Source organism: Dermochelys coriacea, chromosome 9, assembly GCF_009764565.3.
Source record: "Dermochelys coriacea isolate rDerCor1 chromosome 9, rDerCor1.pri.v4, whole genome shotgun sequence".
NCBI classification, from domain to species: Eukaryota; Metazoa; Chordata; order Testudines; family Dermochelyidae; genus Dermochelys; species Dermochelys coriacea.
The window spans coordinates 37,050,238-37,076,327 of record NC_050076.1 but is presented as its reverse complement, the minus strand read 5'-3'; the positions used below and the strand labels follow the sequence as shown (position 1 = coordinate 37,076,327).

Genomic DNA, 26,090 nt, shown 5'->3' with positions numbered 1-26,090 from the left:
TCGATCAGGAAGACAAAAACATCACTGGAAAAACTCCATCGTAATGGGGCCTTCGTTTGATTTTACTGTCTTACTTGTCATTCCTGCAAGACCTGGTAAATTTCCTTTTTTGCGTAATTAATTGCTGTACAAGTGGCTCTGTAGGTCAGGAAAAACAAAGCCCTTTTTAGAGAGCAAGGCGCAGTGAAGAACCCTGCCGAAGCCTTCCGTCTTCCACGCTTCCGTGTTTGCTTTGAAGCAGAAGTGTGGGTTTTCTATGGGGTCGGCTTGGCGCCCCGGCAATGCCCACTCCGCTTGCGGAAGCCTCGTACAAACGCTGCCAGTGAAGCGAATTAGCTCGGGACAGGGGCAGAGGGAGACGCGCCCCTGTGAGCTCGTCTCTGTTCTCCAGCAGCCGCAATCAGAGCTGGCAGATTCGGGGCTCCCCCTCCCCAGGCTTTGCTGGGCACGGCGGAATGGGCACCAAGCCCTTGGCGGCAGGGCTGAATGACCGGGGCTCGCTCCGGAGCAGCGAGAAGTTCAGCACCCGCGACCCTGGGACAGCGACCTGGGCTCCCCAGCGCCGCCCAGCGCAGCGCCAAGCGATCGGCACCCACCCAGCCCCAGCCCCGGCTCCGGAGGGGCAGCAAGCCCGAAAAGCCGGGGATGGGCGTTTGCGAGGGAGGGAGAGGGGCGCTGCAGTTGCAGCGTGAGCCGGCTCCACTGGCCCGGATCGCTGCGGGGAGGTGATCGCCGCCCTGCAGCGGATGGCCGGCGGCTCCTGACTGCCCATGGGGAGGATGGAGACGCAAGACCCGTCGGGATGGCTGACTCACCGGGAACGGGGTTGCTGAGGCTTTGCTAAGGGACGGCTGCCCGCCAATGGGCCGACTTAAAGCCTTTCTCTCTGCTTGTGGGGAGCAGGGAAACCGCTGAGGACCCCGAGGTACCATGGAGACAGGACAGCCCTCTCTGCCCTGGGGGATTTCGCCTCTTTAAACGAGGGGCCCGGCTCTGGTGAGATCAGCAGGATCCAGCGCTGCGCCTTCGGTGCCAGGATGGTGAGTGGCGCTTGGGTCCCTTTCCACCCCCGGCCCCACGCGGGGATTCCCAGCCAGCGTCCAGCATGCCCTGTGCGCGGCGGGGAAGCTTAGGGGGTGTCTAAATCTGGCATTTAGCCTCTCAACCTTCATCCTGGCCTAAGAGCCTGCCACTGATCGGTCTGAGACTGGTTCCCCACCAATCGGTTCCCCCCAGCTAGGGCTGCTGCGCAGGAACAGCTCTGGAAGTGGCTAAAGATCCCCCCTCCCACCTAGAGGCCAGATTTAACCGAAATCAAAATCGTCACTGCAGTGCCTGAAGGGACCCGGAGCTAGAGCGTAATTGCAGGGTCAAGCACTGTTCTAGACAAACCCTGCCCTGCAATAGTCCCATCACTGCCCGCCACGTTCAGAGCGCGGTGGGGGCTTAAACTTGGCGCACCAGAGCTCGCGGGTAGGGGAGAAGGCAATTTGTGATAGGAATTTGATGTCTGGGGATGACAGAAATGCAGCGTTGGACATGAATACAGAGATGGTGTAACCTACCTGTCACCGACGGACATTTAGAGCAGGTCCCTCGAAAAGAGCGATGGACGCTTTATTAACGTTAGAAAGTTATTCATTGGGCAAGATGCAAATGTCTGCCTGGACGTGGTGTGGACTGCACATTAACCACTGATAGGCGACATAACTGTTATGGGGAATAGTGTCAATCAAACAGAATAGCTTCTGTGGATTTGCAAGTTTTCTTGGGCTGAATTTATGTGACTAACTTTGACAGGTTAACCTATATATATATTTCTTTAAACATGTGTTTCCATGACAAGCCCTATTCTGATCATTCTGGTGAATATCGTGCATTTTATCAAAATCCAGAAATAAAGCTTCTTTCCATTGAACTGCACAGCAGCTGCTCTGTCAAGTACTTGCAGCAAGTAAAATTGCCATTCCCTGCAGGTTTTGCCTGCTATATAACGATAATACAGAAGAAATGCAGGATCAGGCCTTCATTGTGAAAATTTAAAAATGTGGCAGAAATGCTTACTGAGGACTTTCCTTTTCTTCTAAGTAAATTCTGATATTAAAATAGTGATTTTAATCATTTTAAGCAGTGGGGTTGGAGAGCTGACTGGGCCCTGCAGTCCCCATTCTCAGACCAACTCACCATGGGCCTACACCAAGCCCCATTCCTCTCACAGGTGGGTTTAACATTAACATCACTGGGCTTTGGATCATGCCCATGTGAATTTGGGTAAGTCCCCAACTTGCAAAAGCTGCCCCTAGCTTCAGTAATTATCACTGTAATGATACTATTTATCTATATAACTTAATGTTTACTCACCTTTTTAAACCACTGTCACCTCCATTTTATATGTACCTAGATAAACACATACACAATAGTTGAGAAAACAGTGGGGCTAATCTTGCTTTCTGTTACACTGATGTAAATCTGCACTAACTCCTTTCACTCTATGGGAGTGAATCTGGATTGACATCAGTGTATCAGAACAGATTTTAGCTTGCTTTTGCCTGTTTCCTAATCTATAAAACAGGACTAAGAATTTTTTTTACCCTAATTTTTTTTTAAAATGTACGGATAAATAATACACAACTTTGTAAATGACTTGGTTGAAAGGCACTAAATGAGTACAAAGTGTTATTTCTCTATTTTGTATTATATTATACCAGTGGAATTTAAAATATTATGGGCTTGCATGATTCAAGGGCACTTTTGTAAATAATTTTTCCATATTCCTATATTTATTTTTGTAGTATGGATTTATAAACACATGCCTGAAGGTTTTGGTGGTTGAAAAATATGGTGAAGAAACATGGGAAAAATTAAGGTAACTCATTCCTAAGGAATTTAATAAATTAAGAGAAAGTATAAAAAGGAATATAGTACCACAGAATACCAATTTCTCACTGTTGAATGAATGCTGAAGTCTTCATTATTCAGTAAGCAATCATTAAAATACCTATTAAATCAAAGTCAAGGCTTTTACACTGCAACATTTTATCCTAGGATATTAATTACTTCATTTATTAGACCAAATAATGAAGGATGACATTTTGTCTGAGGGACATGTGTGCAATAGACATACTGGCTCATTGTATCATTATTGAAAAGTAATTATGCTGAATAGAAGACACCCTTATTTTGAAATCAATTTCATCTTGGAGCCTCAGGGAAAAGTAATTAAATGTAATAGAAAACATTGATTTTGCTCTCTCTCTCTCTCTCTAACTTGAAAAGCTTTATGGAATTTTATTTAATATAAAGAAATAAAAATAAAGCAAATGTAGATACCAAGTGGCATAGGGCCTGATCCAAAGCCCATTGGAACCAATGGAAAGATTCCCATTGACTCAAATAGGTTTTGGTTCAGGCCCACAGGGAACCAAGAATGTATCAGAGTGTGCCACAATGTACAGTAAACCAATGGAACAAAAGCAAAAGCAATACCGTCATCTGTACAATGCCTAACACAATGGGGCACTAATACTAGGTTGGGGTTCATAGGCACTACCATAATAAATAATAGGATCAGCCTTGTACAGCATACATCCTGATTCAGCCAATCACTTAGGCACATACTTAAGTCTCACCAATGTCAATGTGACTTCTCACCTGAACAAAGGTTGCAGGTTTGAGCCCTAAGTTTAGATTCTGTCCTCAACAGGTACTCATCTATCCAGTTAACATTAATGAAGGGAAGGGTCGTTCTCAGGTACCACAGTGAGGGGTGCAAATAGGAAAATTGTGATTAAGGGATGCCAGTTGGGTCTTAAACGTATTCTGTTTAGAATGATATTGCAACATGAATCTCATTTTTGTTTCAGAATCCAGGCAGGAGTTCAGGACACATTTCTGACTTTTGAAGTTTACAAAGATGAGATCACAATGCAGCTAATTGACAAAGCCTGCAAAATGTTAGGTATGTCAATGCAATACAAAACAATATGTGCCCAAGCCTCTGAGGTCTTGTGTCCCATACAAGTCAATGGGAGTTTTCCAAATGAGTTCAACAGGAGTGTAACTGGGCTTTCTATAAACCAGGGACTAAACTGATCTTGGGTTATACCTGCTTGTGCTGGAGCAGGGTCGGAGTTGGGAAGTTCATCCAGAAGGCAGTTGCACCAACCTCATGATAAAAAGTGCTTGGAGCAGGCCACTGTTTGGAGCTCCCAAAATGGGTAATGTTAGTTAGGACTAATTGACCAGATACCCTCCACTAGTGTGGGGTCCTACAGGGTCCTGAACTCTGTTTAAGACTATCCTCCCCATCTACCCCTTTGGGGGAAGGCAATAGTAAAAATATTGCCTGCCCTTCTCCCAAGAAGATGGCTGCAGTCCCAGGGAGGTGCAGTTTTCATCTCCAAGCACCAATGGGGAGAACCGAGTCAGAGAACAGTATTAAGAATTAATATTGAAAATATTAGAATTTCAGACATGTACTGGAGATGGCTTTTTTGTTTTCTATTTTAGACAATGGGACAGCTAGAGAAAATACACATTTTTCCATTTGTAACAGTCATAACTTTTTTTTTTTGCAAGTTTTCTTTAAAAATAATATACAATAAAGATGCGCAATACATAGCCATGGCTTTTGCTGCTAGCTGGAGATCAACACATTTCAAAAGACTGACCAAGTTAGACTTGTGGGTTGGGATATTTGGGTGTAGCATGGTTGCTTTGCACTGCGTTGCCATCAAGCCAACCTAGTAAGCCGTGGATGGAAGAACAGCTCAGTGAAAGGATGATATTCTGGTGGCATATGGGCTCCTACATCCCTTTCCTGTTACATATGGGGTCATGGCTGAGGGAAAGGGGACAAGATGGGATGCCCCTACACTACCCTGATCCCCCATCTGTGGTTTCAGCTCCTGGGGGCTAACAGCTAGTGAGCTAGAGCTGCTCTCAGGATGCTCTCAGTTAAGCCCAGGAATGGGGCCTGCACACAAGACCCCAGGGTAGGGAGAGTGCAAAGGAGAGCTTTGTACTTCCACCCTCCCTGATCTCTGCTGTGCATAACACACACATTTCTTAACATTCCCTACCTTTTCTACAAACATTTTGCATTTATTGTTACTCCATTTCTCAGCATTGTTAGAACTCTCACATCTGTCATGTTAATTAATTAAGGTATCTTTATTTTGCCAGATGCCCCCCCGATATGGTTCTGAAGCAGTTTGGGGAGTTTTTCTTTGAATTTTGCAAACAGTCAGGCTATGACCATATGCTGAGAACTTTGGGTGGAAATCTCTACGAGTTCATTGAGAACTTGGATGCATTACATAGCTACTTGTCTCTTTCTTATCAGGCAAGTTTAAGTAAGAACTACTGAGCAGATATGGATGTACCCTGCTAGGGTTTACACACCAATGTGTCAACAAAATACTGTGCTACAACCGTCCCTCTTGTGCACTGAAATTAATTATTCTGATGCACTAGTGGGGAAAGAAGTCAGCTATTCTAAGTTAACCTTAATACTAGATGTAAAGTTATTCAATACTTTGAATCAAATAAAAGGTATAGTTTCCTTCTAACATAAAGATCTTTCATTTCTGATAAATGCAAATGAAATGAGATCAGCGTTATAAAGTATAACTATTTATTTTGATAAGATACAAGGTGCTTTTATAGAGCTTGCTATTGCACTAGTTCCTTATGATAGAGGATATTTAACTATTATTATTATTTTCAGGAGATGAATGCACCTTCTTTTAGGGTAGAAAAGAATGAAGATGGGTCAATGCATTTGCATTACTACTCAGATAGAAGAGGTCTCTGCCATATTGTTCCAGGTAATGCAGTTGAGCTAGTAATGCATTACATCTATAGACTCATACATTTACAGCTATTCTTTGCTTAGTTTTCACAAGGATGAGAATTGACAGTCCGACAGAATCTTGATTGGATTTTAAATATTTTACTGTTATGGTTTAATTTGCAGAGATGCTGAACATCTGCAGCTTTCATTGACTTCAGTGGGATTTGGGGGTACTCAGCAATTCTGCAAAAGCAGTCCATTAATGTCTGTCCTGTCATAGCAGTTCTAAAACATACAGATTTTTATGATGGAAGAAGTTGAAACTGCTGATATGCATTATGGAGTCCACCTGCGTGCTAGCTCTCAATATCTCATATCCCGAAAAGCATTAAAATGGAGTATAAAGGACAGTTAATCTGAGGAAAGATGTTAAAAATATATCATGGAGCCATCCTGCAATGAATATCCAGGCAAAACTGCCATTGGACTCAATTCAGCACTAGGCTCTCCATTATCATTTGCAAGAATCTATATCTTCACTCAGAAACTGATCCATGTGAACATTGAGAGAATCACTATATTTCACAATTATATTTGTGCTATGATAAAATAGATCCCTACTTGTAACCTCTAGATAATTAAGTGGAGCCCCTTCAAAGGAACTTGTAATCTCAAATGGGAATCAAAGCTTCTTCCTTTATGAATACCCATTGCCTTTTGATATTTCAGAATGTATAGCGATTTGGGACTTCACCAGTCTCTAGAAATTCAGAATAATTTTTCAGGTCATTGTCACTGTATAATACTGCACTCAGCTACCACATATTACTAAGTACAAATGGAAGCAATAATAACACATATTGATGCAATGTCTTGTTTCAAGAGAGAAAATTCCCCATGACTACATAATTAAGGTCAGACTGTGGAAAATGTTATTCAAAATAAAAAGGAAGAATCATAGGAAAACTCTATAATCTGTCTAAATATACATATTAGAAAATAGCTGCAGTGTGTTTTACAAAGGAAAACTTTTTGTACATGCATGACAATCAGCTAGATTGAGACTAACCTGCACAGGAGGGTAAGAGGAGTAAAGTCTCAAAGCACCCCTCAACCTAGCAGTACAGGACTTGTTTAGATCTTGAATCTAGGCATGGAGTGAAAGGGGGGTGGGAGACCAGGGCCTTCTGGCCCAATACTGCTCTCCTGGGCCCATATGGGCGAGGGTGAGGCAGGCTGATTGAGCGAGGTGATGGAGAGGCTACCTCCATGGCCCAGCCAGCAGAGTGCATTGTCTGATGAAGAGCCAAAGCAGAAAATGATGCAAACTACCCCTCTTCCCCCTCCACTCCCCACATCAAATGGGAGCTCTGCAGGGATTCCAAATCAGAGAGGTGTCTTTGAGTCACAATTCCTTCTCAGCGCTCTGCTTAGGGTAGTGCAGCTACAAAGCCCTTTTTACTTATGGCTCAGTCTAAAGGCTCAATTCAGTCCTTAGAGAATTTTTCAGATTCTACAGATCTTCTGAACTAACTTTGCATAATGACAGGTTTCAGAGTAGCAGCCATGTTAGTCTGTATTCGCAAAAAGAAAAGGAGTACTTGTGGCACCTTAGAGACTAACAAATTTATTTGAGCATAAGCTTTCGTGAGCTACAGCTCACTTCATCGGATGCATTCGATGAAGTGAGCTGTAGTTCACGAAAGCTTATGCTCAAATAAATTTGTTAGTCTCTAACGTGCCACAAGTACTCCTTTTCTTTTTTTGAACTAACTTTGTTTGCTATTTTGATAGTTAAATATGTCTCATAACATCCCAAGGTGTACGTCGCATCAAAGCTGGTGTAAATCGCCCTTGCACTGTATAAAATTACTGGGGGCAGGCTGATTTACACCAGCTGAGGATTTAGCCCAAAATGTACACATTGGTGTACCTAGTTTTATTGATTCATCATGTCATCTTGTGCTTCTGATTTTTTATATATAAACACTCAAAACTGCACAAGTTAGGTATAAATGCTTGAATTAGTACACAGCATTGCACAGATATTTGTTACAATGGAAGGTTTTAGTTCACTACAGAAACTTGTCTTTTATTCCCTTTCAGGAATCATTGGTGCAGCAGCCCTGGATTTTTTCAACACTGAAATTTCAATGGAAATAGTCAATCAAACAGAGGAGGAAGAAAGAACTGGGAAAAAAGAGCATATAGTTTTCCTTGTCACTCAAAAACCTGTATTTTCATACAAAAAGAGAAATAAATTCTATTCCTCACCACAATACATTGCTGACCCTGGAAGGCAAATTGAGAAACAACTGAATAAAGAGGTATTTTGATGTTCCTCCTATAAATAAATGTCAGGGAAATAAATATCTTTCATTAATATATACTGTACCTGGGATTTTTTTACCCAAAATATTTTAGATGAATCTGCTGTTACCATTTAAGGCTCCCATCCTGCAAGTTACTTCATATAGACAGATCCTATTGACACCACAGAATAATATGCAGGACTGGGTCCTTCAGGTCCAATCTCCAATTTACTGAATGCCTTCAGCTCCCATTAAAATCTGTAGGAAATCAAATATTTCAGTAAGAAGTAAGGATGGCTAATCACTGCACAGTCTCAGGCCCTGAGCCTCTGGGAACTAACTTAGGAAGTTTGATATGATTTATTTGCATTTATTTGTTTAGTCTGGTATAAAAATATAAATGTAGGTACCAAGTTTTCAAAAGCTGCCTCTAAGATTGCAGTGTACGTACCCTCATGTGCATACCCACACTTTTGGGCATGTATTTCTGAGTTCCTAAATTTGGATTGCACAAATGAAATTTGCACATGGACATCAGGTAGATGCTAATATCCGATTTGGACATTTGTACAAATCTATGACTGTCTGGGTGTGCAACATCTTGTACACCACAGACAACTGTATGTTGAACTATCAAATTTGCATGTCTCAGTTTAAGTTCAAAGGCTGGGGTCAAGGAATTTTAAAAATTTGGCCCTTTATATTTTTTTATCTCCATTAAAGTATTTTTCTTTGGGTCAGATCCTCAGCTAATGTAAATTAGCATAGCTTCTTTGAAGTTATTGGGCCTATTCTGATTTACACCTGATGAGGATTTGGTCCTCAAAGCTAGAGTTTTAAGAACTGAAAAAAGAGTTGAATATTCAGATTGGTTTATTCCACAGGATATTGAAAAAAACATGAATAAGATTAGAGACGGAACAAGCCTTGTTTCTATTTGTCCTGCCAAGAAAAATCACTGGGAAACAATCAGAGGAATCGTTACACTAGGAAGAGGTAAGAGGGAGATCATTCAAAGGGAATCTGACATCATCTATTAATACTATTAATTTAGTATTCTATAAGCCGTACATAACTTCACTTCCATTAACTACTCACCAATCATATTTTCCCCGATCCTTTCAGTAGAATATTGTATTCCATCAAAGTTGTGGACAAAGAAGCATGCTTACTGACAGCACATACTCAAGTGCAGCAGGTTGTGTGTCTCTCAGGCTTTAAAGTGTCTCATCTTTAGAGTGTGTTTCTACATGAAAAGTGCTTCTGTAAAAACAGCATCATGGAGTTCCATGTTTAATTACAATGATTTCCAGATCAAGTAGTCTTAGTTTACGAATAATAAAATAAAATAAAAGGTTTTCTAGCTGCCAGCCTTGTGAGCTCAACCTGAGATCTGATTCAAACTGGGTTATTTCCTTTCCAAACATCAGCAACTGTGTTGGTGCTGTGGGTCAAATCATACCCTCTGCTACAGCTGTGCAAGTATTATGCTGTCTGATTAATGCCCTAGGTGACACCTGTGTATCAATAGGTATCAGTAGGTTCTCTCAAGGGTAGATGATTGAATTCTGTTGGTGATTCATAAAGATTAGAATCCAGTTCACTTTCCCATAGCTGTTTTGGTTCAATAGGGCTAATAGGAGTGAAAACTGATGTCTGAATCTAGCATCAACCTATATGACTCTAAATATACAGAACGAGCAGATCTGCCGAGTACAAAATTGCCATTTATCACTTTTTGAAGTAGAACTGCATTTTAAAAATCAAATAAATTGATTCCTTGTGTTATCTTGTAACAGCTCATCAATTGTTGGAGTTTCCAAGGGTCTGATTTTCAAAGATACTGAGCTCCCGCTGACTTCAGCTAGAGCTGCAGAACCTCAACTCTTCTGAAAATTAGGCCTTGCATCTTAATCTAGCCCCCTTCTCTCCATAGTCACCTGAGAACTTGCTACCTTTTTTCCTCTGCTCCTAATGACAGACATTTGAAAATAGATCACTTGAAATAATCAGCAGTCTGATAGTTATGGGTTACTGGAGAATGCTTAGCTATAAACCATGCAGTAATAATCATGCATGTCCCCATTCTCAGAGATTATTTATTGTTATATGGGTAAAATAGTCAAAACTGCTTAAAGGTACACCTACACTGCAATTAAACACCCACAGCTGGGGGGTTGTTTAATTGCATTGGAGATGTACTTTTATGTAGAAGATAGATGGGTCGCTGCAGCCCGATCCCGAACATCTACACCCCAGTTAAACAGCCCCTCAGCCCGAGCCCCACAAGCCTGAGTCAACTGACATGGGCCAGCCGCAGGTGTTCAATCACAGTGTAGACATACCCTAAGTGACGGAGGTGCCTAAGACCTGTTGAAAATCAACAAGACTTGGGCATGTGTTTTATGTAGGCACTTTTGACATTTTAATCTACCTGCTTTGTGCTCAGCATGTAATATGAAAACATCACGTTTCTGGTTGCAAGCTGCTACCTTCCCACAGACAAAGCAACTGCTTTCAGGAAAAGCTCCAGGAATGTTTCACACACACTCCTTTTGTTCTCCATTTCTTGGACCAGATTTCTGCACATAAGGGACAGCAAACTGTGTCCCTAAACATTTCCACTATGAGTGTCCATAAGCAGCTGGCAGACTATATTGAACACCTTTGTTATATACCCTTTGGTGTGAACATCGCAGTGGCAATTGCTATAGTATCTGAAATAGTCACAGAGCCCCACTGCTACCCATCTATTTTCTGCATAATTTCACACACATAAAAATTCATATTTTTCTAGGTTTAAAAACCTCAACTTTTTCATCCAGATAAAATTGAAATGGGCAAGTCGCTTTATATTTATCTACGGTGTACCACATCTAGAATTTGCACATATCTATACTCACACATTATTTATATTGATTTACCTTATTGTTTCACATCATCCTGTTAATTATTTTTCTGAGCTACAAAATGATTGAAAACTTCAGATTTATCTTACTGCAGGTAAACTTCTGAGAGGATTTGATCCTGCTTATCCTACAACCCTCTGGATAGATACAAAAACATTTTGCAATGGACTTCCTTTCCATATTGTTTTTGATGAAGAGGTAAGGCAAGTACCTGGTAAGTAAGTTTTACACACACAAGCCATATAGGCCCAGATTCACAAAGGGATTTAGGCATTGCGATGCTGAGCAATGACAGGGTTGCGTCCTATGCCCCATCCCACTCATAGAGATAGGTACCCATCTCTGCTAGCAATCCATGAACTGTGTTAAGATAGGTTTTCCTCTATCTCACTCTTGTGTGTGGCCTGATCCAGTAGATGTGCTAGAGGCCATCTAGCTCCACACAAAATGGCCAGGGAGTGTGTGTGTGTGGGGAGAACCTCCTTATAACCGTAAGCCCAGGGCTCACCTGGTGCACTAACCACTAGGCTATGGAGTGATTCTCACTCTCTCTCTGATCCAGTTAATATTTAATTATTTAACTAAAGTGCAACAACTTCAGTAGGAGAGATTGAGGGAGCCCTACATCAGATTATCACATAGTCCTGTGGTTAGTGCTGAAAGGTGGCAGATACCTGATCAAATCCCTTCTTCTCATCAGTTGGAGTGGGACTCGAAGTGGGGTCTCCCGCATCGCAAGGGGATTCACTGAGATTTCTGTGTGTGAAGTGGCTGCACACATGCTAACATGGTGCCTCATTTTCAGTCATCAAACACACATTCGTTTCCTGGATTCTCCAACATCTTTCCCTATCTCCTGGACTCCCTAGCAAAGTGACTTCTCCCCTGACAGCCCAGCACTCGCATCTGGCTTCCCTTTTACATCCCCCACTCACAATCTCCTCTTCACCCAATGACTTCAGTGGAGCCTGGCTGATCAGTGAGACTTGTGTGCAGCAAAGGGCTCCTCTTCTAGGAAAACCCAGACACACAGCCACGTGACTGGCACACCACCCCATCCTCTGGGAAGAGGAACCCAGCTTCTTTTCACTCCTAATGGCAGGCCTCTGAGCCATTTCTCTTTCACAAACATATTGCCAGAAGGGGACTGGTATAAGCAGCTTCTCCGTTCCCACTGACTGCAGCGATTATGTGCTGGGGAACTCTGCCAGATTTGCTAATTTCCCTTATCTTGGTCCCTGGCAAGCTCCTCAATTTTCTACTCTCATACTCTGCAGAGAACGCTGGCTTCACACAGGAGATGGATGGATGAGAGAGAGCGCGTGTGGGTGGGTGGGTTAAGCAAAGCAAATAAATTAGCCGCTTATAGAACGTGTTCCTGCAACTGGGCTAGATACAGAGGTTTCAAAATGTTGATGGGACCCACTTCATAATGTAGTAAATGGTGAATGAAAATCAGGGGTTTTAAGCCTTTTAAGGCAACTTATCAACACCACTGCAACCAGATTCTTTGTGCAGAATAAGATCTTGCTCCCATCAATTGGGGCAGCTCCTCAGCTGGGCTGCAATTAACATAGTCATAGAAAGTGAATTGCTTGTTGAGGAGAAAATCCCAGGCCCTGCTGAAATTAGGGCCATATTATCATCGATTTCAAAGACAGCTCTTAAACCCTTAAAAACTGATACAAGATACGGCCAAAGAAAGTAACCATAGGTCAATGGTGCCCATTACAAAGTTAGTATTTGCCAACACATTTGCCACCACAGTTATTTTCTATTCTGAGTGTAGGTCAATACTAAAGGAGTACTTGTGGCACCATAGAGACTAACAAATTTATTAGAGCATAAGCTTTCGTGAGCTACAGCTCACTTCTGCTGACTAGTTAATTTGTTTTTGTAATTATAGTATTTAACTATAATGAGTGGTATATCTTTTAAAAAGGTTTTAGAAACACCCATCCCAAATGCTGAATGTCCTTTACAAAATTTAAGATTATAACAATTATTTTGAAAATCACAGAAAACAGCTTAAATCTGCTGCCACTACCATAGCCACCACAATGTGAAACCATGGCCATATGAGGAACAGAAAAGAGATCACAGCATGGCAGATTATAGAAACAAACATAATATAATCCTCTTTATGTTAGAATTCATTTTTCTCCAAAGTCACCATGACATTGCTATATTCCCTAGGGAGCCAGGAATTGTAGGGAGACAAGGAAGGAGCTTAATGAGTCTTAGAAAAAAATGATTCATATAACATTATGGAACTGAACTAAACATCACTCAGTGCTTTCTCATTACTAATCATTGATGTTCTACTGCATAGCATTGAGGGAAAATTGACTTGATTCTCCTCTCACTTGCACTGGTTTTTAGCTGCACTGGGATTGATTGAATTACACAGGACTTACATTGGTGTAAGCAAGACAAAGATCAGACTCATTACTTGAATATAATTGATATTTCACTGAAGATTAAAGTTTGGAATCTTAGCAAAATATATACACGTGTATGATTATAACACTATTTCCTAGTTCTATGTTATGTTATTCTATAAGACAGAAGCAATGAGGAGAAATGAGCTATGTACTTGAGCCATGAGATGGTTGACTGTTTGGCTCTGTGTGAAGCTAAGTCCATTTGAAAACAGTGATCATATATTGCAAGTGGTGTTTCAGATGACTGGTAGCTGATCCCAAAGAGGACATGAAATGGAACCTGTGGCCCATGTTGTTTTTAAGCTCAGAGTAAAGCAATCTGGGGTGAGCATTCAAAAGATTGTCCCTGGCCTTCAGACCATGGGAATTCGCCTGGATCATTACTTCAGTATTGTGCACCCAGAAGTGACATTCACCATCTCTAGCGTTCAGAAGTTTATCAACAGTCAATTTGTTTTCCGGACTAAGAGAGAGATGATGCCAGAGTCATGGAAACAACGTCCAATGCTAGAGCTGAGAGATACTTAATTTTTTCAATGAACATAAATGGCTCTTGCTAAATCAAGAATAACTGTAGAGTTGAATTAGCTGATTTCTCCTCCCTCCCTGCATTAGACAAATAAATGGCCAGCTGTTTGTATAGTATAGGAAAGATGAGTGATACTTTAATACACTCATGCCTGTTCCTCCCTCTGCAGGTGTTGTGGGTTTTTTGGCAAGAGAACCAATGAGATTCCATTTGTGGAAGGCTGGGGTATTGGGGATGCATAGAAGTGCTTACCCCAAAGCATGGAACCCATCTTTTTAGGGGCTTCCTGACTTACTGGGGCAAGGCAGACAGTGAGCTGGGACAGAATGAGCAGGTAGCTCCCTACACAAACCCTCTGGTCCTTGTCCTTTGTTGTGTATGTGGTAGAATGATAAAATAGAAGCTATTTTAGCCGTTAAGACAATCTCTACTACTCTGCAGAGTAGTTCTGCTGCCACTCCATGGCCCCTCCCACTTGTCCCAGTGGATATCCCCAGCACACAGCCAAGACAATCTCCTTCATTGGTAGTTTGAGGTGTGCAAGACCAGGCCCAGAGAGCTAAGTTCTGCTCTCAGTACCACCTGCAGGGGAGCTGGAACAATTTGTATAGTGAGGGTATAGGCACCAACTCCATGGGCGCTCCAGCCCTGGAGCACCCATGGAAAAAAATTACACTGGCAGCCAGCTTCCCCTCCTCCAGCGCCTCTTGCCCACTGGCAGCCCGAGCCACTCCTCCCTCTCCCTCCCACTGCCTCCTGCCCACTGAGATCAAAGAATAGTCAGTTTTGCTTTTGTTTATAGTCCTTTATACTTTCTGATTCTCATTTCTATCTTTCTCCTTTACTTAAAAATACAGAACAGTTTAAATTATTGTGACAAAGAAATCACTTTATTTGATTGGTTTTCCTTCAGAGAAAATGGTATTGAGTGACTCTTTGATTGGTCCATTTAGTTGCAACAAAGTGTATATTTAAAAGGAAAGGAAAAAATGTGGGTTTGTCCTCACTTTGCTTCTTTAAGATATAAACAAGAAGGCCTGAAAAATTTATTTGCTCACGTTTTGTCTTAGAAGTATCATGCATGTTAAATCTGGTCTTCCCTGGTTTTGAGGGAGATCTTTTGGAAGGTTTCAGAAGTGTATTGGGAGTTTGAGTAAAAAAGATGTTAACAAAACAAGGAGTTCTAAATAGTCAGAGTGAAAATTACATTTCCTCCCAGTTATTTACATTGAATTTCTATGGTATCTATTATGTCATAAGCCTGTTAGTTCTCCAGTTGTCCATACAATTTTTCAAGAAAAACACGATAGATAAGACTTGAATTTCTAAACACAGAAAGCAAGCAGAATAAGAAAGAAAGAAAGAAAGAAAGAAAGAAAGAACGAAAAATCTACCTATCCTTCAGGCATTCTTTATATATCATAAAGAAGCAAAAAAGAGCACAAGCTCAATTTTCCCCCTTGCAAGTCACCATTAAAATTCAATAATTCTCTCCTGTGCCTACAGATGAAGTAAAAACATATAGTATATCAGGCATACTGTCAAAGGGAAAGAAACTCTCATAGGAAAGGTGGTCATATGCCATTAGACTGGGTTTCAGAAAATCTGGGTTCAGTGCCTGACTCTGCCATAGACCTTCTGGGTGAAAATCCAGGCTCCGCTGAAGTCAATGGGAGTTTTGACAGGCATGTTGTAAGTAATGACTGAGGGAGGAGAGTGGTTTCTAGTATAGAGAAGATAGAATGGGTCAGAATTAGGCACCTTTGATTGCAAAAAGCCACTGCTTCCTGCCCAGCACAGCACAGCACAGCATCCTTCGTAGTCTGACTGAAACTCTAGGACCTGAGGGAATGTCTGCACTGCAATTAGACACTGGTGGCTGGCCCGTGCCAGCTGACTCTGTTCGCGGGGCTTGGGCTGTGGGGCTGTGGGGCTGTTGAAGTGCAGTGCAGATATTCCAGCTCTAGCTGCAGCCTGAGCTCTGGGACCCTCCCACCTTGCAGGATTCTAGAGTCCAGAGTCCAGCCCAAGCCCAAACGTCTACACTGCAATTAAACAGCCCCACAGTGAGAGCCCGAGTCAGCTGGAACGGGCCAGTCAAAGGTTTTTAATTGCAGTGCAGACAAACCCTGACAGTCCCCAAGGTGACATACACCTAAAGATAAGCCATTGTCCTAAGGGCTAAGAATCCCATACTATTAAAACTAGGCTGTTGCAAGTCCTCACTTTCTTTTCCAATTCCTATTCTAAACAGGCCAGATGATCTGGATGGAGTATCTGCAGTGCATGCTCTATCTCTGCTCACCTTTACTACGCACTTTGCATGAGTTGGAAGAGAGACAGATGCACATTGCAGACATAGCACCTCATGACGTTACCAGGGATTTGATTCTTCTCAACCAGCAAAGGCTGGCTGAGATGGAGCTCTCCAACCAGCTGGAGAGGAAGAAAGAAGAATTGCGGATACTCTCAAAGCACCTGGAGGAAGAGAAGAAAAAGACCGAAGCTCTGCTCTATGCCATGCTTCCAAAGCACGTGGCCAACCAGCTAAAAGAGGGAAAACGAGTTGAGGCAGGTGAATGAATATGATATGTGTATTTTAAAAAGCAGCCCTGTCTTTAATATTAGGTTTGGGAACTGTGCTGTTATCCAGAGCTGGCTTCAGGGTTGTGCAACCTATATAGCCTCAATGATACCCCCCTTTCTGGTGGCTGCCCATTCAGCAAGCACAATGCCAGTGCTCTGAGTGGCACCAATAAAGCAGGCTTTGTTTTGACCTAAGCAGAAGATGGGAGGTGTGAGTGTGGCTGGAGAGCTTTAGGAAAAAGACAGAGTAGAAGGGAGGAGGCGACTGAACAAATTGACTGTACTTCTACAATGCTGTTGTTCCTCTAAAAAAATGTGTAAGCCCAGCACTGGCTGGATTTAGGAAAGCATTTTTATTCTTATTTAGGACAGCTTTTAAGCATATGCTTAAATTCCATTGAAGAAAATGGGCCTTAAGCACAAGTTTAAAGTTGAGCATTTGCTTAAGTGCTGCCTTGAGTAGGGATAGACTAAAAAATGTGTGTCAGTGCTTTGCTGAATCAGGCCCAGGTGCTTAAACATCTTTAGTCAGCTTCCTGGATTGTCTAGGATGTGCTGCAGTTCTTACATTTGATACTTTATTAAATCAGATCCTCCCTTACCAATATGGATCTTAAATGAATCATCTTATTTGCTAAAAATTTGGTGAGAAAAGGAATCTCAGCAAACAAGTCTTGTGTGTGCATAGAAGCCACAGCTACTGATTAATTCAACTCATCAGAATTATTTATAAATGGAAGGAGTACTAACACAGACCTTTCTGTTCACAGGAGAGTTTAAAGAATGCACCATATCGTTCAGTGATGTTGTGACCTTTACCAACATTTGTGCCCAGTGTGAGCCTATTCAGATAGTCCTCATGTTAAATTCAATGTATCTACGATTTGACAGACTAACCACAGTGCATGATGTCTACAAGGTAATTACTTATTTAAAAAGGCTGCAGCTATTTTCATTAAACTGATGTTTGGGAATTGCAAAGGGTTTCAATAAAGCATGCAATACTGGAGTTTATGGTGGCCTTGAAGGAGGTCAGGAAACTAAAGGAATTTAAGTTGTTAATAACTGTTGCTGCTATTTCAATGTTGCTATATTTAATTAAAACAATTATATTTTTTTTCCACAATTGTGTAATGAAACATGCAGAGACTGTAATTAAATGTGCTAAAAAGATTCAAACATGAATGGAACCAGGCCTTCCTAGTTTCCTTGACTTCATTTAGCTCATTCTGAACCCACCATTCCCCTTTTGGAGCTATTCAGAGTGGCAGATTTTAATCTCTTTTGTCCTTCACCTGGTACTCCAGCAGTCACTCACTCCTTATTTTGCCATCACTGGGGTAAGGATAGTTGATCTCTTTTTACCACAGAAAAGCCTACCTATAAATCCAAGGTGATAGGACCTTCTGATACCAGTCCAAAGTGGTAAAACTAGTTGGATTGCCTGTTTTGGATAGCTTGGATCGTTCATCTTATGCCCAACCTGGCTTAGATCATTGTCCTGGACATGCAGAAAGAAAGACAAAATGCAAGGAATGTGGCTTAATTAGGCCACAACTTTATACTTAACTCATCTGGGAACTAACTAGCTGTAACTCATACAGTGAAAGTCATGATTGCGTCCTTAACTGGTTCTACCTGGTGGAGGGCTGCCATCCGCTTCCCCTCACCCAGCTGGTCCTAGCCTGTTGCTGGGACTCCACTGCACTCCCCTCTAATGGGAATACAGGGGCTGGGAAAAGGGGGTCATCGCTTTGCTGTATCAGGTGTTAGGAGTCTCACGCCTGTTTCACAGCTTCTTTAGGGAATGTCTTCCCCTAAGTCTACTTCCAACTTTTCTTTCTCAGGGAACCAGTCCCCTATGGAATGAATACCTGCACTGGATACCTGCCACCTGTTGAGTTGTGATGACTTGAACCTTACCCCACTGGGTCCCTGAGCTGTTGTGGGGAAGGCAAAAAATCTCACCCCCCCGGCCAGCCTGATGGTGAGGGAAAAATTCCCACCCAGTCCCAAAAAAGGCAACTGATGCAATGCTCACAATAGCCCAAATAACTCAGTTGTACACTAATCCTAGTAGAGGCTGCTGACTGGGCTCAGGCTCAAGGGCAGAGTTGATATACTCTACCTCAGGTGCACGGGACCAATGACTTTAGCTGAGCTCCTCTGGCCTGCCCACCAGGAGCCACCAGTCCAGACAAAGCCATCCCTGTGGCTGGGGTTTTGGGGGAGGGCTACAGTGTCTTTTTAAGTATCCTCTTTTTCTGGCAGTAACATTATCAGCTAGATCCAATTAACAACTTAGAGATGAAACTTTCATCAAAATGGAACATGGGTATTTTCTCTCTAGTTTGCTTTTAAGGGCCAGAACTTGGCTGGCATAATCGGCTTGGCTCCATGGACTTCTGAAGTCTGAACATCTGGCCTGAAATTTATATTTCTCCCCCTACAATTGCAAATATCTATGCAAATAGAGCCAAATCTTGAAGTCCTTACTCATTCCTTACTCAGGCAAAACTCTCAGTTAAACCCATGGGAGCTTGAGGGAAGAGTAGGTTACAGTTTCAAGGTTCCCAGGAGGGAAAGAATTCTTGAAACTGATCAAAGGAACTTACCTAGCCCAAACTAATAAATGTCGGAAGTTATGAAAAAAATCCAATTGAAGAAAATCTCTTGGCACAGCATAAATATAATTAGAATATCTATTTGCATTAGTGTCTTTGGCTGTTTTTTTTATTTACTATAGTAAATAATAACTGGCATTATCATTAAGTGGACTACCTTGATGGGAGCTTTCTATAGCTACACAGTTTTCATGCCTAGCACGCTATATTGTTTTAAGTGGTTATGTTAATGGGCAGCTTATTAGGAATTTGGTGCTTGCTATATTACTGGCGTTCAGGAAAAAAACACCAGTAAATCCAATTTAATCTAATCACTCATGTAATGATAATGAATGAAACACTGAAATGTCCTAAGAGTTGTTTAGAGAATTTCTTCATAGCATAACGGCTTTGTACAATGAATGTAATACTTTTGGGATTTCTGTGGTTCAAACAACCTTCTTATATTCCTGGCATGGGCTCTCCATAATCTGTTTCCAGGGCCAAATCCCGAAGTACTTTCTTAAGCACAACTTCTGCTCACTACAGTGAGATCTGTGCCTGAGTAAGGACGACACACTTTGTCCATAATAGAGACTATGGGAAATCCATAGGTTGCAGAAAGACAACCTGGTCCTTTTGTAAAGAAGGTTATGACAGACCAGCACCACACAGCCTGCTTCACACTGCAATTTAATGTATTCCTAACATTTGGATAGTTTTTCTAAACAATCATTTGACTAGTTTAATAGTAAGTGTCACTGAAAAATAGCCCCTCATTTATATTTCCCCCTAAATTATCCTTTTAAAATTCAATTTGTGAATTAGCCATCCATCTATGAATCATCATTGCTCGAATAACCGCATTGGTCATTGGGGCACCATCACAGATGAGCAATCAACCAATTGTCTCCATCCCGATGATTGTGTCAGTGCTTGAGTCTCCGCGAAGTCCATTCCTGTCCACTCTTTTATGTTCTCAATCCATTTCTTCTGTCTACCTCTTCTTCTCTTCCCCGGTACTGTCCTTTGGAGGATGATCTTGGATAGGCCAGATCATCTTGTTACATCGCTGTACCACTTCAGCTTGCACTTCTTCCTCGTCATCAAGAGATCTTCATGTGACCTCGAGCATTGGGTGATGATAGTGCAGACCTCTTCATTAGTGACGTGGTCAAAGTAGGAGATGCCCATGATTTTACGGAAGTATCTCATCTCTACTAACTGTATTTTCCATTCAAGTTCTGCCGTAAGGGTCCATGTTTCGCATGCATTCAGAAAAATGGAGATAACCAATGCATGCAGCAGTTTCAGTTTGGATTCCAGGCGGATGTTCTTATTCCTCCAAATTGCCTTTAGCTTTGCCACTTCTGCTGTTGTTTGCGCAGTTCTTGCCAGAATTTCTGCTTTGGATCCTTCATCAGTGATAATTGCCTCCAAATACTTGAACTGTTTCACTGTCTCCAGCTCTTGTCCACTGATAGTGATAGGTGAGCTGATCCCATCACATTTGTTTGTCATCAGCTTGTTTTCTCTGTACTGATTTCCATGCCATATTTTGCAGAGGTTTCATCCAATTGTTTTACAAGGTTGGCAAGTTCATCTTCGCTGCCTGCCAGGCCATCAATGTCATCAACATACTGAAGATTTGCGATTGTTCGCCCCCCAATGCTGACTGTGCATATGTGATATTCTAGGAGATCAGTCATTATGCACTCCAAGTAGATGTTGAACAGCGTGGGCAAAAGAAGGCAGCCTTACCAGACTCCAACAGTGGTGCGAAACCACTGTCCTATTGTGCCATTGACGAGAACTGCACTGCTGGCCTTGGCATACAGTTGTTTAATGGTAAGAATAAGCTTACGACCAACATTGTACTTCTTCATGGTTGCCCAGAGAACTTCGTGCCATACTCTATCAAATGCCTTCTTGAAGTCAACAAAGAAGGGGACAGATGTCCTGCTGGTGTCATAAATACTTCTCACATAGAGCATGAAGGTTGAAAATCTGTTCTGTGGTACTTCTTCCAGCATGAAAACCAGCCTGTTCTTCTGCGATGATATTCTCCACTTGTGGCTTCAATCTGTTCAATATGACTTTCAACATCACTTTGCTGGGATGGCTAATTAAGCTTATGGTCCAGTAATTTTGACACAATTGCAGGTTGCCTTTCTTTGGTGGAGTGATAATTAGTGATTGTGTCCATGTGGAAGACCACTCACCAGTCTGCCAGATCTTGTAGCAGATCTTGGTGAGTACATCTATTACTATTTCTTCTATGAATTTCATCAGTTCGGCTGGGATGTTGTCAATACCTGTTGCCTTTCTGTTCTTGAGTGATTTCACCGCTATCTCCACTTCTTCATGCAGTACTGGAAAATCATCCTCCTCTGTTGAATCTGGGCTGTCTAAGACACTAGGATCTCCATTTGTCTAGTGGTTGTATAGATCAGAGTAGTAGTTTGTCCACCTGTTGATGATGCCCCTTTTTTCTGGAAGACTGTTCCCTTCTTTGTCTTGAATTGCATTATCTTTGGTCCATCTTTCTTTTGTCAGATCTTTTAGAACCTGGAAGGCTCATTTGCTACTTTCATTATTGATATACTCTTCAATTTTAGAGCATTGATTTTCAATCCATATCTCCTTGGCCACCTTCATTCCTTTCTTGATCTTTCTGCAAATCGCTCTGTACTTATCAGCTCCCTCAGTGCTGTTCTTGTCTCTCTTCAGTTCTCTTCTAATTTCACACATCTGTAGTATTTCATTTGTGACCCATAGTTTTGTCTTCTTATGGTGTTTCCCAAGGATGTCCATTGCTGCCTCATTCATTACAGTGTTGAAATTGTTGGTCATTGTTTCTACATCTTCCTCTAGAGCAAGCAGTGGGGCAAATTTTCCGCCAATCATTGCTTGGAATGACTCTGCAATGTTTCAGTCTCTGAGTCTTTCTAAGTCAAAGTTGGTTCTGGTGAACTGTGGCATGACGATTTTCCTTAGAGGCAGCCAAAAATTTAGCGTCACAAGGTCGTGATCACTTCCAATATCAGCACCAGGGAAGCTCCTTGTTTTAGCTCTGTTAATCCCAGAACAAAATCAGTTTTGTACCATGATGTAGTTGATCTGGCAGTGATATAGACCATTAGGCGCATGCGATGTTGATCATCTAGATGCTTTATGTGCTCCTAATGTGTTTGCAAGAAACAGATTGTTATAGCTGGCAAACTCCAAAAGTCTCAATCCTCTCTTATTGGTTACCGCATTACAGCAAGGGCCACAATAATTTCCCCAATCTACCTGTGTGTCAGTGCCCAATTTAGCATTTCAATCTCCCTGTACAATTGGGATATCTTTCTTGTGTACATTATCGATGATGTCTTGGAGCTGATTGTAAAAATCTTCAATTTGCTCATCATTATAGTCTGTTGTAGGGGCATATACTTCTACCACTGTGATATTAAACGGTACTGCCTTTAGATGGATAGAAATAAGCTGGCTGGACATTGGGCGGCATCCTAATACTGAATTCTTGATATCTTTATGCAAGAAATCTTACATTGTTGATATGTTTGTCCTCTCCATTGTAATAGAGTACATAGCCTTCTTCTGTTAGTACCTCTCCAACGATTTGACATCTGACCTCAGAGATTCCTAGGAGGTCCCAGGTGTATTGTTCCATTTTGTACATGAGTTCTTTCAACCTCCCTATTTGTCTCAATGTCCTTACATTCCATGTGGTTGTGGTGATGTTATCTCTTCCACGGATCCTCTTTGTTAAGGTTACACCAGTAGTATACGTGTCGCATCTGCCCTGGTGGGAGACGAATGGTGCAACCATTATTAACCTGGGCTGCAATCAATCTGGTATGGACATGGTTGACTTGCTCATCATAGAATGTGTCTTGGGCAAATTTCTAACCTGGAAGAGCCCATCCCTCTCCAGGCAGCCCCCGTATAATCGCCTCTTACGACATGCAGGAGCAGTGGGCCTGTTCTTCCCCAGACCCACAGGGGAACCATCTCTGAATAGCATTCAATAAATCCATTAGACTAGCTGCTGCCTCAATGATTCATGTTTGGGAGTGTGCATAGGCATTCCCACCCTGAGTCATAGGGGGATGCTTTTACAGCACCGTTCCTCCACTTCCTCAGGCCCTTCAAAGCGCCCTCTATAGAACCAGGATCAAGGGGGCAGAAACTTTCTCACTGCAGAACCAAGGGATACAGCAGACCCAACATCAGCCTCGTGGAAATCAGGGAAGTCAAAAGGCTGGGGGTTCCCTCCACTGCAACCTCTCAGTAGTCGAGAACAACCTTTGAAAGGGAAAATGGAGCAGCTGCAGGCAAAGAAAGTCCCTGCCCCTGAAAAAAAAACCTCTCAGAATTAGAAGTATTTAGAAGACTCCTCTGTGTTTCCCTAAATATTAAAGGTGGAGACAATAGGCGATGCCTACATGGTGGTAGGAGGTGTCCCAGTGCCTGTATCTACTCATGCTGAGCGAGTTGCCAACTTTGCCCTGGGAATAATCATAGCAGCCAAAGAAGTGAAGAATCCGGTTTCTGGAAATCCTATCCAAGTGAGTCAGTACCACAGAGATGTTTCCAAGTGCTATTTGGGTGAAAGGGTTGTTGTGTGGTAAATGCACTGGTCTGGGACTCAACAGAGCTGTGTTCTGTTCCTTTGTGACCTTGGGCAAGTCCCCTAGAGCCACATTTTGATAAGTTGCCTGATTTTTCAGAAGTGCGCCCCACTATATTAGGATTAATGGATAGATGGCTGTTTAACATTTTAAATGTACATTAAATAGGTGATATTCTGGGTTTCTTTGTGTTTTTGTAAAGATTAGAGTTGGGATCCACACAGGTCCTGTCCTGGCTGGAGTAGTTGGAGAAAAGATGCCTCGTTATTGCTTGTTTGGAGACACCGTGAATATAGCTTCCCGGATGGAGAGTCATGGGATTCCAAGTAAAATTCACCTTAGCCCCACTACCTATTAGTGAGTAGCTACAGTAATGCTCCTTCTTCTTTACAGCTTTGCTGGAAAATTTTGCATTGGGTTTTAGATGTAAATCCCATTGTCTTCCATAACTTACTCAGTTTTAACAAATATTTCATTACAATAATCAGTCTTGTAAAACAGTTTTATTTGTCAAAATTATTTTGAGGCAATTACATGAGGGTGAAATTTACGGTCCCTACACCAAGACAGTTTACTCTGATTCTACATTTTAGAGTAAAATATTTCAAAAATATTTTTCCATATCTCAAGTGAATAAATAATATATAATGGTGTGATTTAAAGGCTCATCAGATCATCTAGGCTGACCTGCATAAAATAAGCCATAGAATTTCATCCATTTATCTCTGTACTGGGCCTGATAACTTGTGATATAACGGTTTTATTGGGATTTATTTAGCATGAACTACATAAACCACTGTATTTTTTCCACCCATGAGGAATACAGCTTTCTCAGTGCCAATAAAAACTTTACACCACACCTCCATGTTTATAAAATCAGAGCTTTTGTTCACCTAAGAATCACTTAATTGACCCCTTTCCCTAGTTTTTGCTCTCTATTTTCTAAAAATAAAAGACTGAACTCTGTTCATCCAAGTCTGAAGCATAATGATAATTTCTGGTATGTAATAGATGAAGTTTGCTATCAGAAGTACTTAGTTAAACTACATTAGGGAAGAAGAATTAGTCCAACTCGTGATATGGACAATTTCATATCACCCTATACCCGGTCTATATAAAGCTCTAATTGGCAGGTAAATCCCGCCTCAATCACTCATGTACATTTTACTCTGACTTCATGGACAGTAAGAACCCTACATATCATGTGAGAATTTGATTTTGTTAAACCTTATTAGAGTCTGAGACAAAGTTGATTAAATTCATTGACTCCAGTGGGCTTTGGATCAGGCGCTTTGTGTATACATACATAAGAAAACCAAGCCTTGTTCTGAATACAAAAAACAGCTTTAGAGCAAAATCCTTCTATCAGTTATTTGTAGGGAATCACAACTGTACTATCCTGGTCTCTCCACCTGTTTTAGTTTAATTGCTGATATACAAAATGTTATTCTGAGAGGAGAAGGCTCAGAAGCTGATAATTTTTGATCTGTGTAAGCGCCTTTTAATTTAATTGTTATTGTTGTTCTAGCTGCCTAAAGGACAAAAATTTTGAGGTGACCGAAAGAGGAGAGATTGAAGTGAAGGGCAAAGGGAAAATGCATACATATTTCCTAATTAGAAACAGGACTGCAACTGAGAATGAGATCATGGGAAACCCAATGAAGGAATCAGATTCTGACCATGAATCTATTCAGTCCTTTCATGAGTCCAGGATTAAAATGATACAAAGTTCATGTCAGCAAGGTAGAGCTGGCATAACAGAAAACCAATTCTTTCCACAGTCTTTTAATTCCAATTAAAGTAAATATTTGTTCCCATCTTTCTCAGCTATGCAGCTCAATTCAGACCAGTAACAGCCTCCAACCATAGCAATAACATACATTGATGGTCTTACAGAAACACAAGCCAGTTACAAAGGAAGAAGTCAAGAAAGAATTATGGATTTAACAGGTATTTTCTTTGTTATTGAATATTCAAATAGTGGAATTAGAAAGTATTTGAGACTTGATCCTGCAAACTGACCATATTACTCATGTTTCAGAGTAGCAGCCGTGTTAGTCTGTATTCGCAAAAAGAAAAGGAATACTTGTGGCACCTTAGAGACTAACAAATTTATTTGAGCATAAGCTTTCGTGAGCTACAGCTCACTTCGTCGGATGCATATTACTCATGTGAACAGTCATTGCTTACATACAGATGCATTATATCAATGGGACTCCTCACATCAGTGGCTGCTTAAGGCTAACCATCCTGCACATTGTTTGGGGCTGACCATA

At 41.6% G+C, this 26,090-nt stretch overlaps 1 protein-coding gene across 1 annotated transcript in view; it reads left to right on the top strand.

The window, feature by feature from the left end:
* Positions 1-629: 629 nt before the first annotated feature.
* The window catches only part of LOC119861416 (guanylate cyclase soluble subunit beta-2-like), a 30,732-nt gene continuing 5,271 nt past the window's right edge, over positions 630-26,090 (top strand). Inside the window, exons 1-15 of the mRNA XM_043492581.1 lie at positions 630-1,040; positions 2,793-2,866; positions 3,864-3,958; positions 5,185-5,344; positions 5,729-5,828; positions 7,901-8,121; positions 8,991-9,102; positions 11,110-11,213; positions 13,763-13,979; positions 16,243-16,563; positions 17,345-17,493; positions 23,605-23,751; positions 24,017-24,171; positions 25,343-25,557; positions 25,642-25,764. Coding sequence (XP_043348516.1) covers positions 5,198-5,344; positions 5,729-5,828; positions 7,901-8,121; positions 8,991-9,102; positions 11,110-11,213; positions 13,763-13,979; positions 16,243-16,563; positions 17,345-17,493; positions 23,605-23,751; positions 24,017-24,171; positions 25,343-25,557; positions 25,642-25,667 — 1,914 coding nt within the window. The 5' untranslated portion in view covers positions 630-1,040; positions 2,793-2,866; positions 3,864-3,958; positions 5,185-5,197 and the 3' untranslated portion in view covers positions 25,668-25,764. The remainder of the gene's footprint in view (positions 1,041-2,792; positions 2,867-3,863; positions 3,959-5,184; positions 5,345-5,728; positions 5,829-7,900; positions 8,122-8,990; positions 9,103-11,109; positions 11,214-13,762; positions 13,980-16,242; positions 16,564-17,344; positions 17,494-23,604; positions 23,752-24,016; positions 24,172-25,342; positions 25,558-25,641; positions 25,765-26,090) is intronic.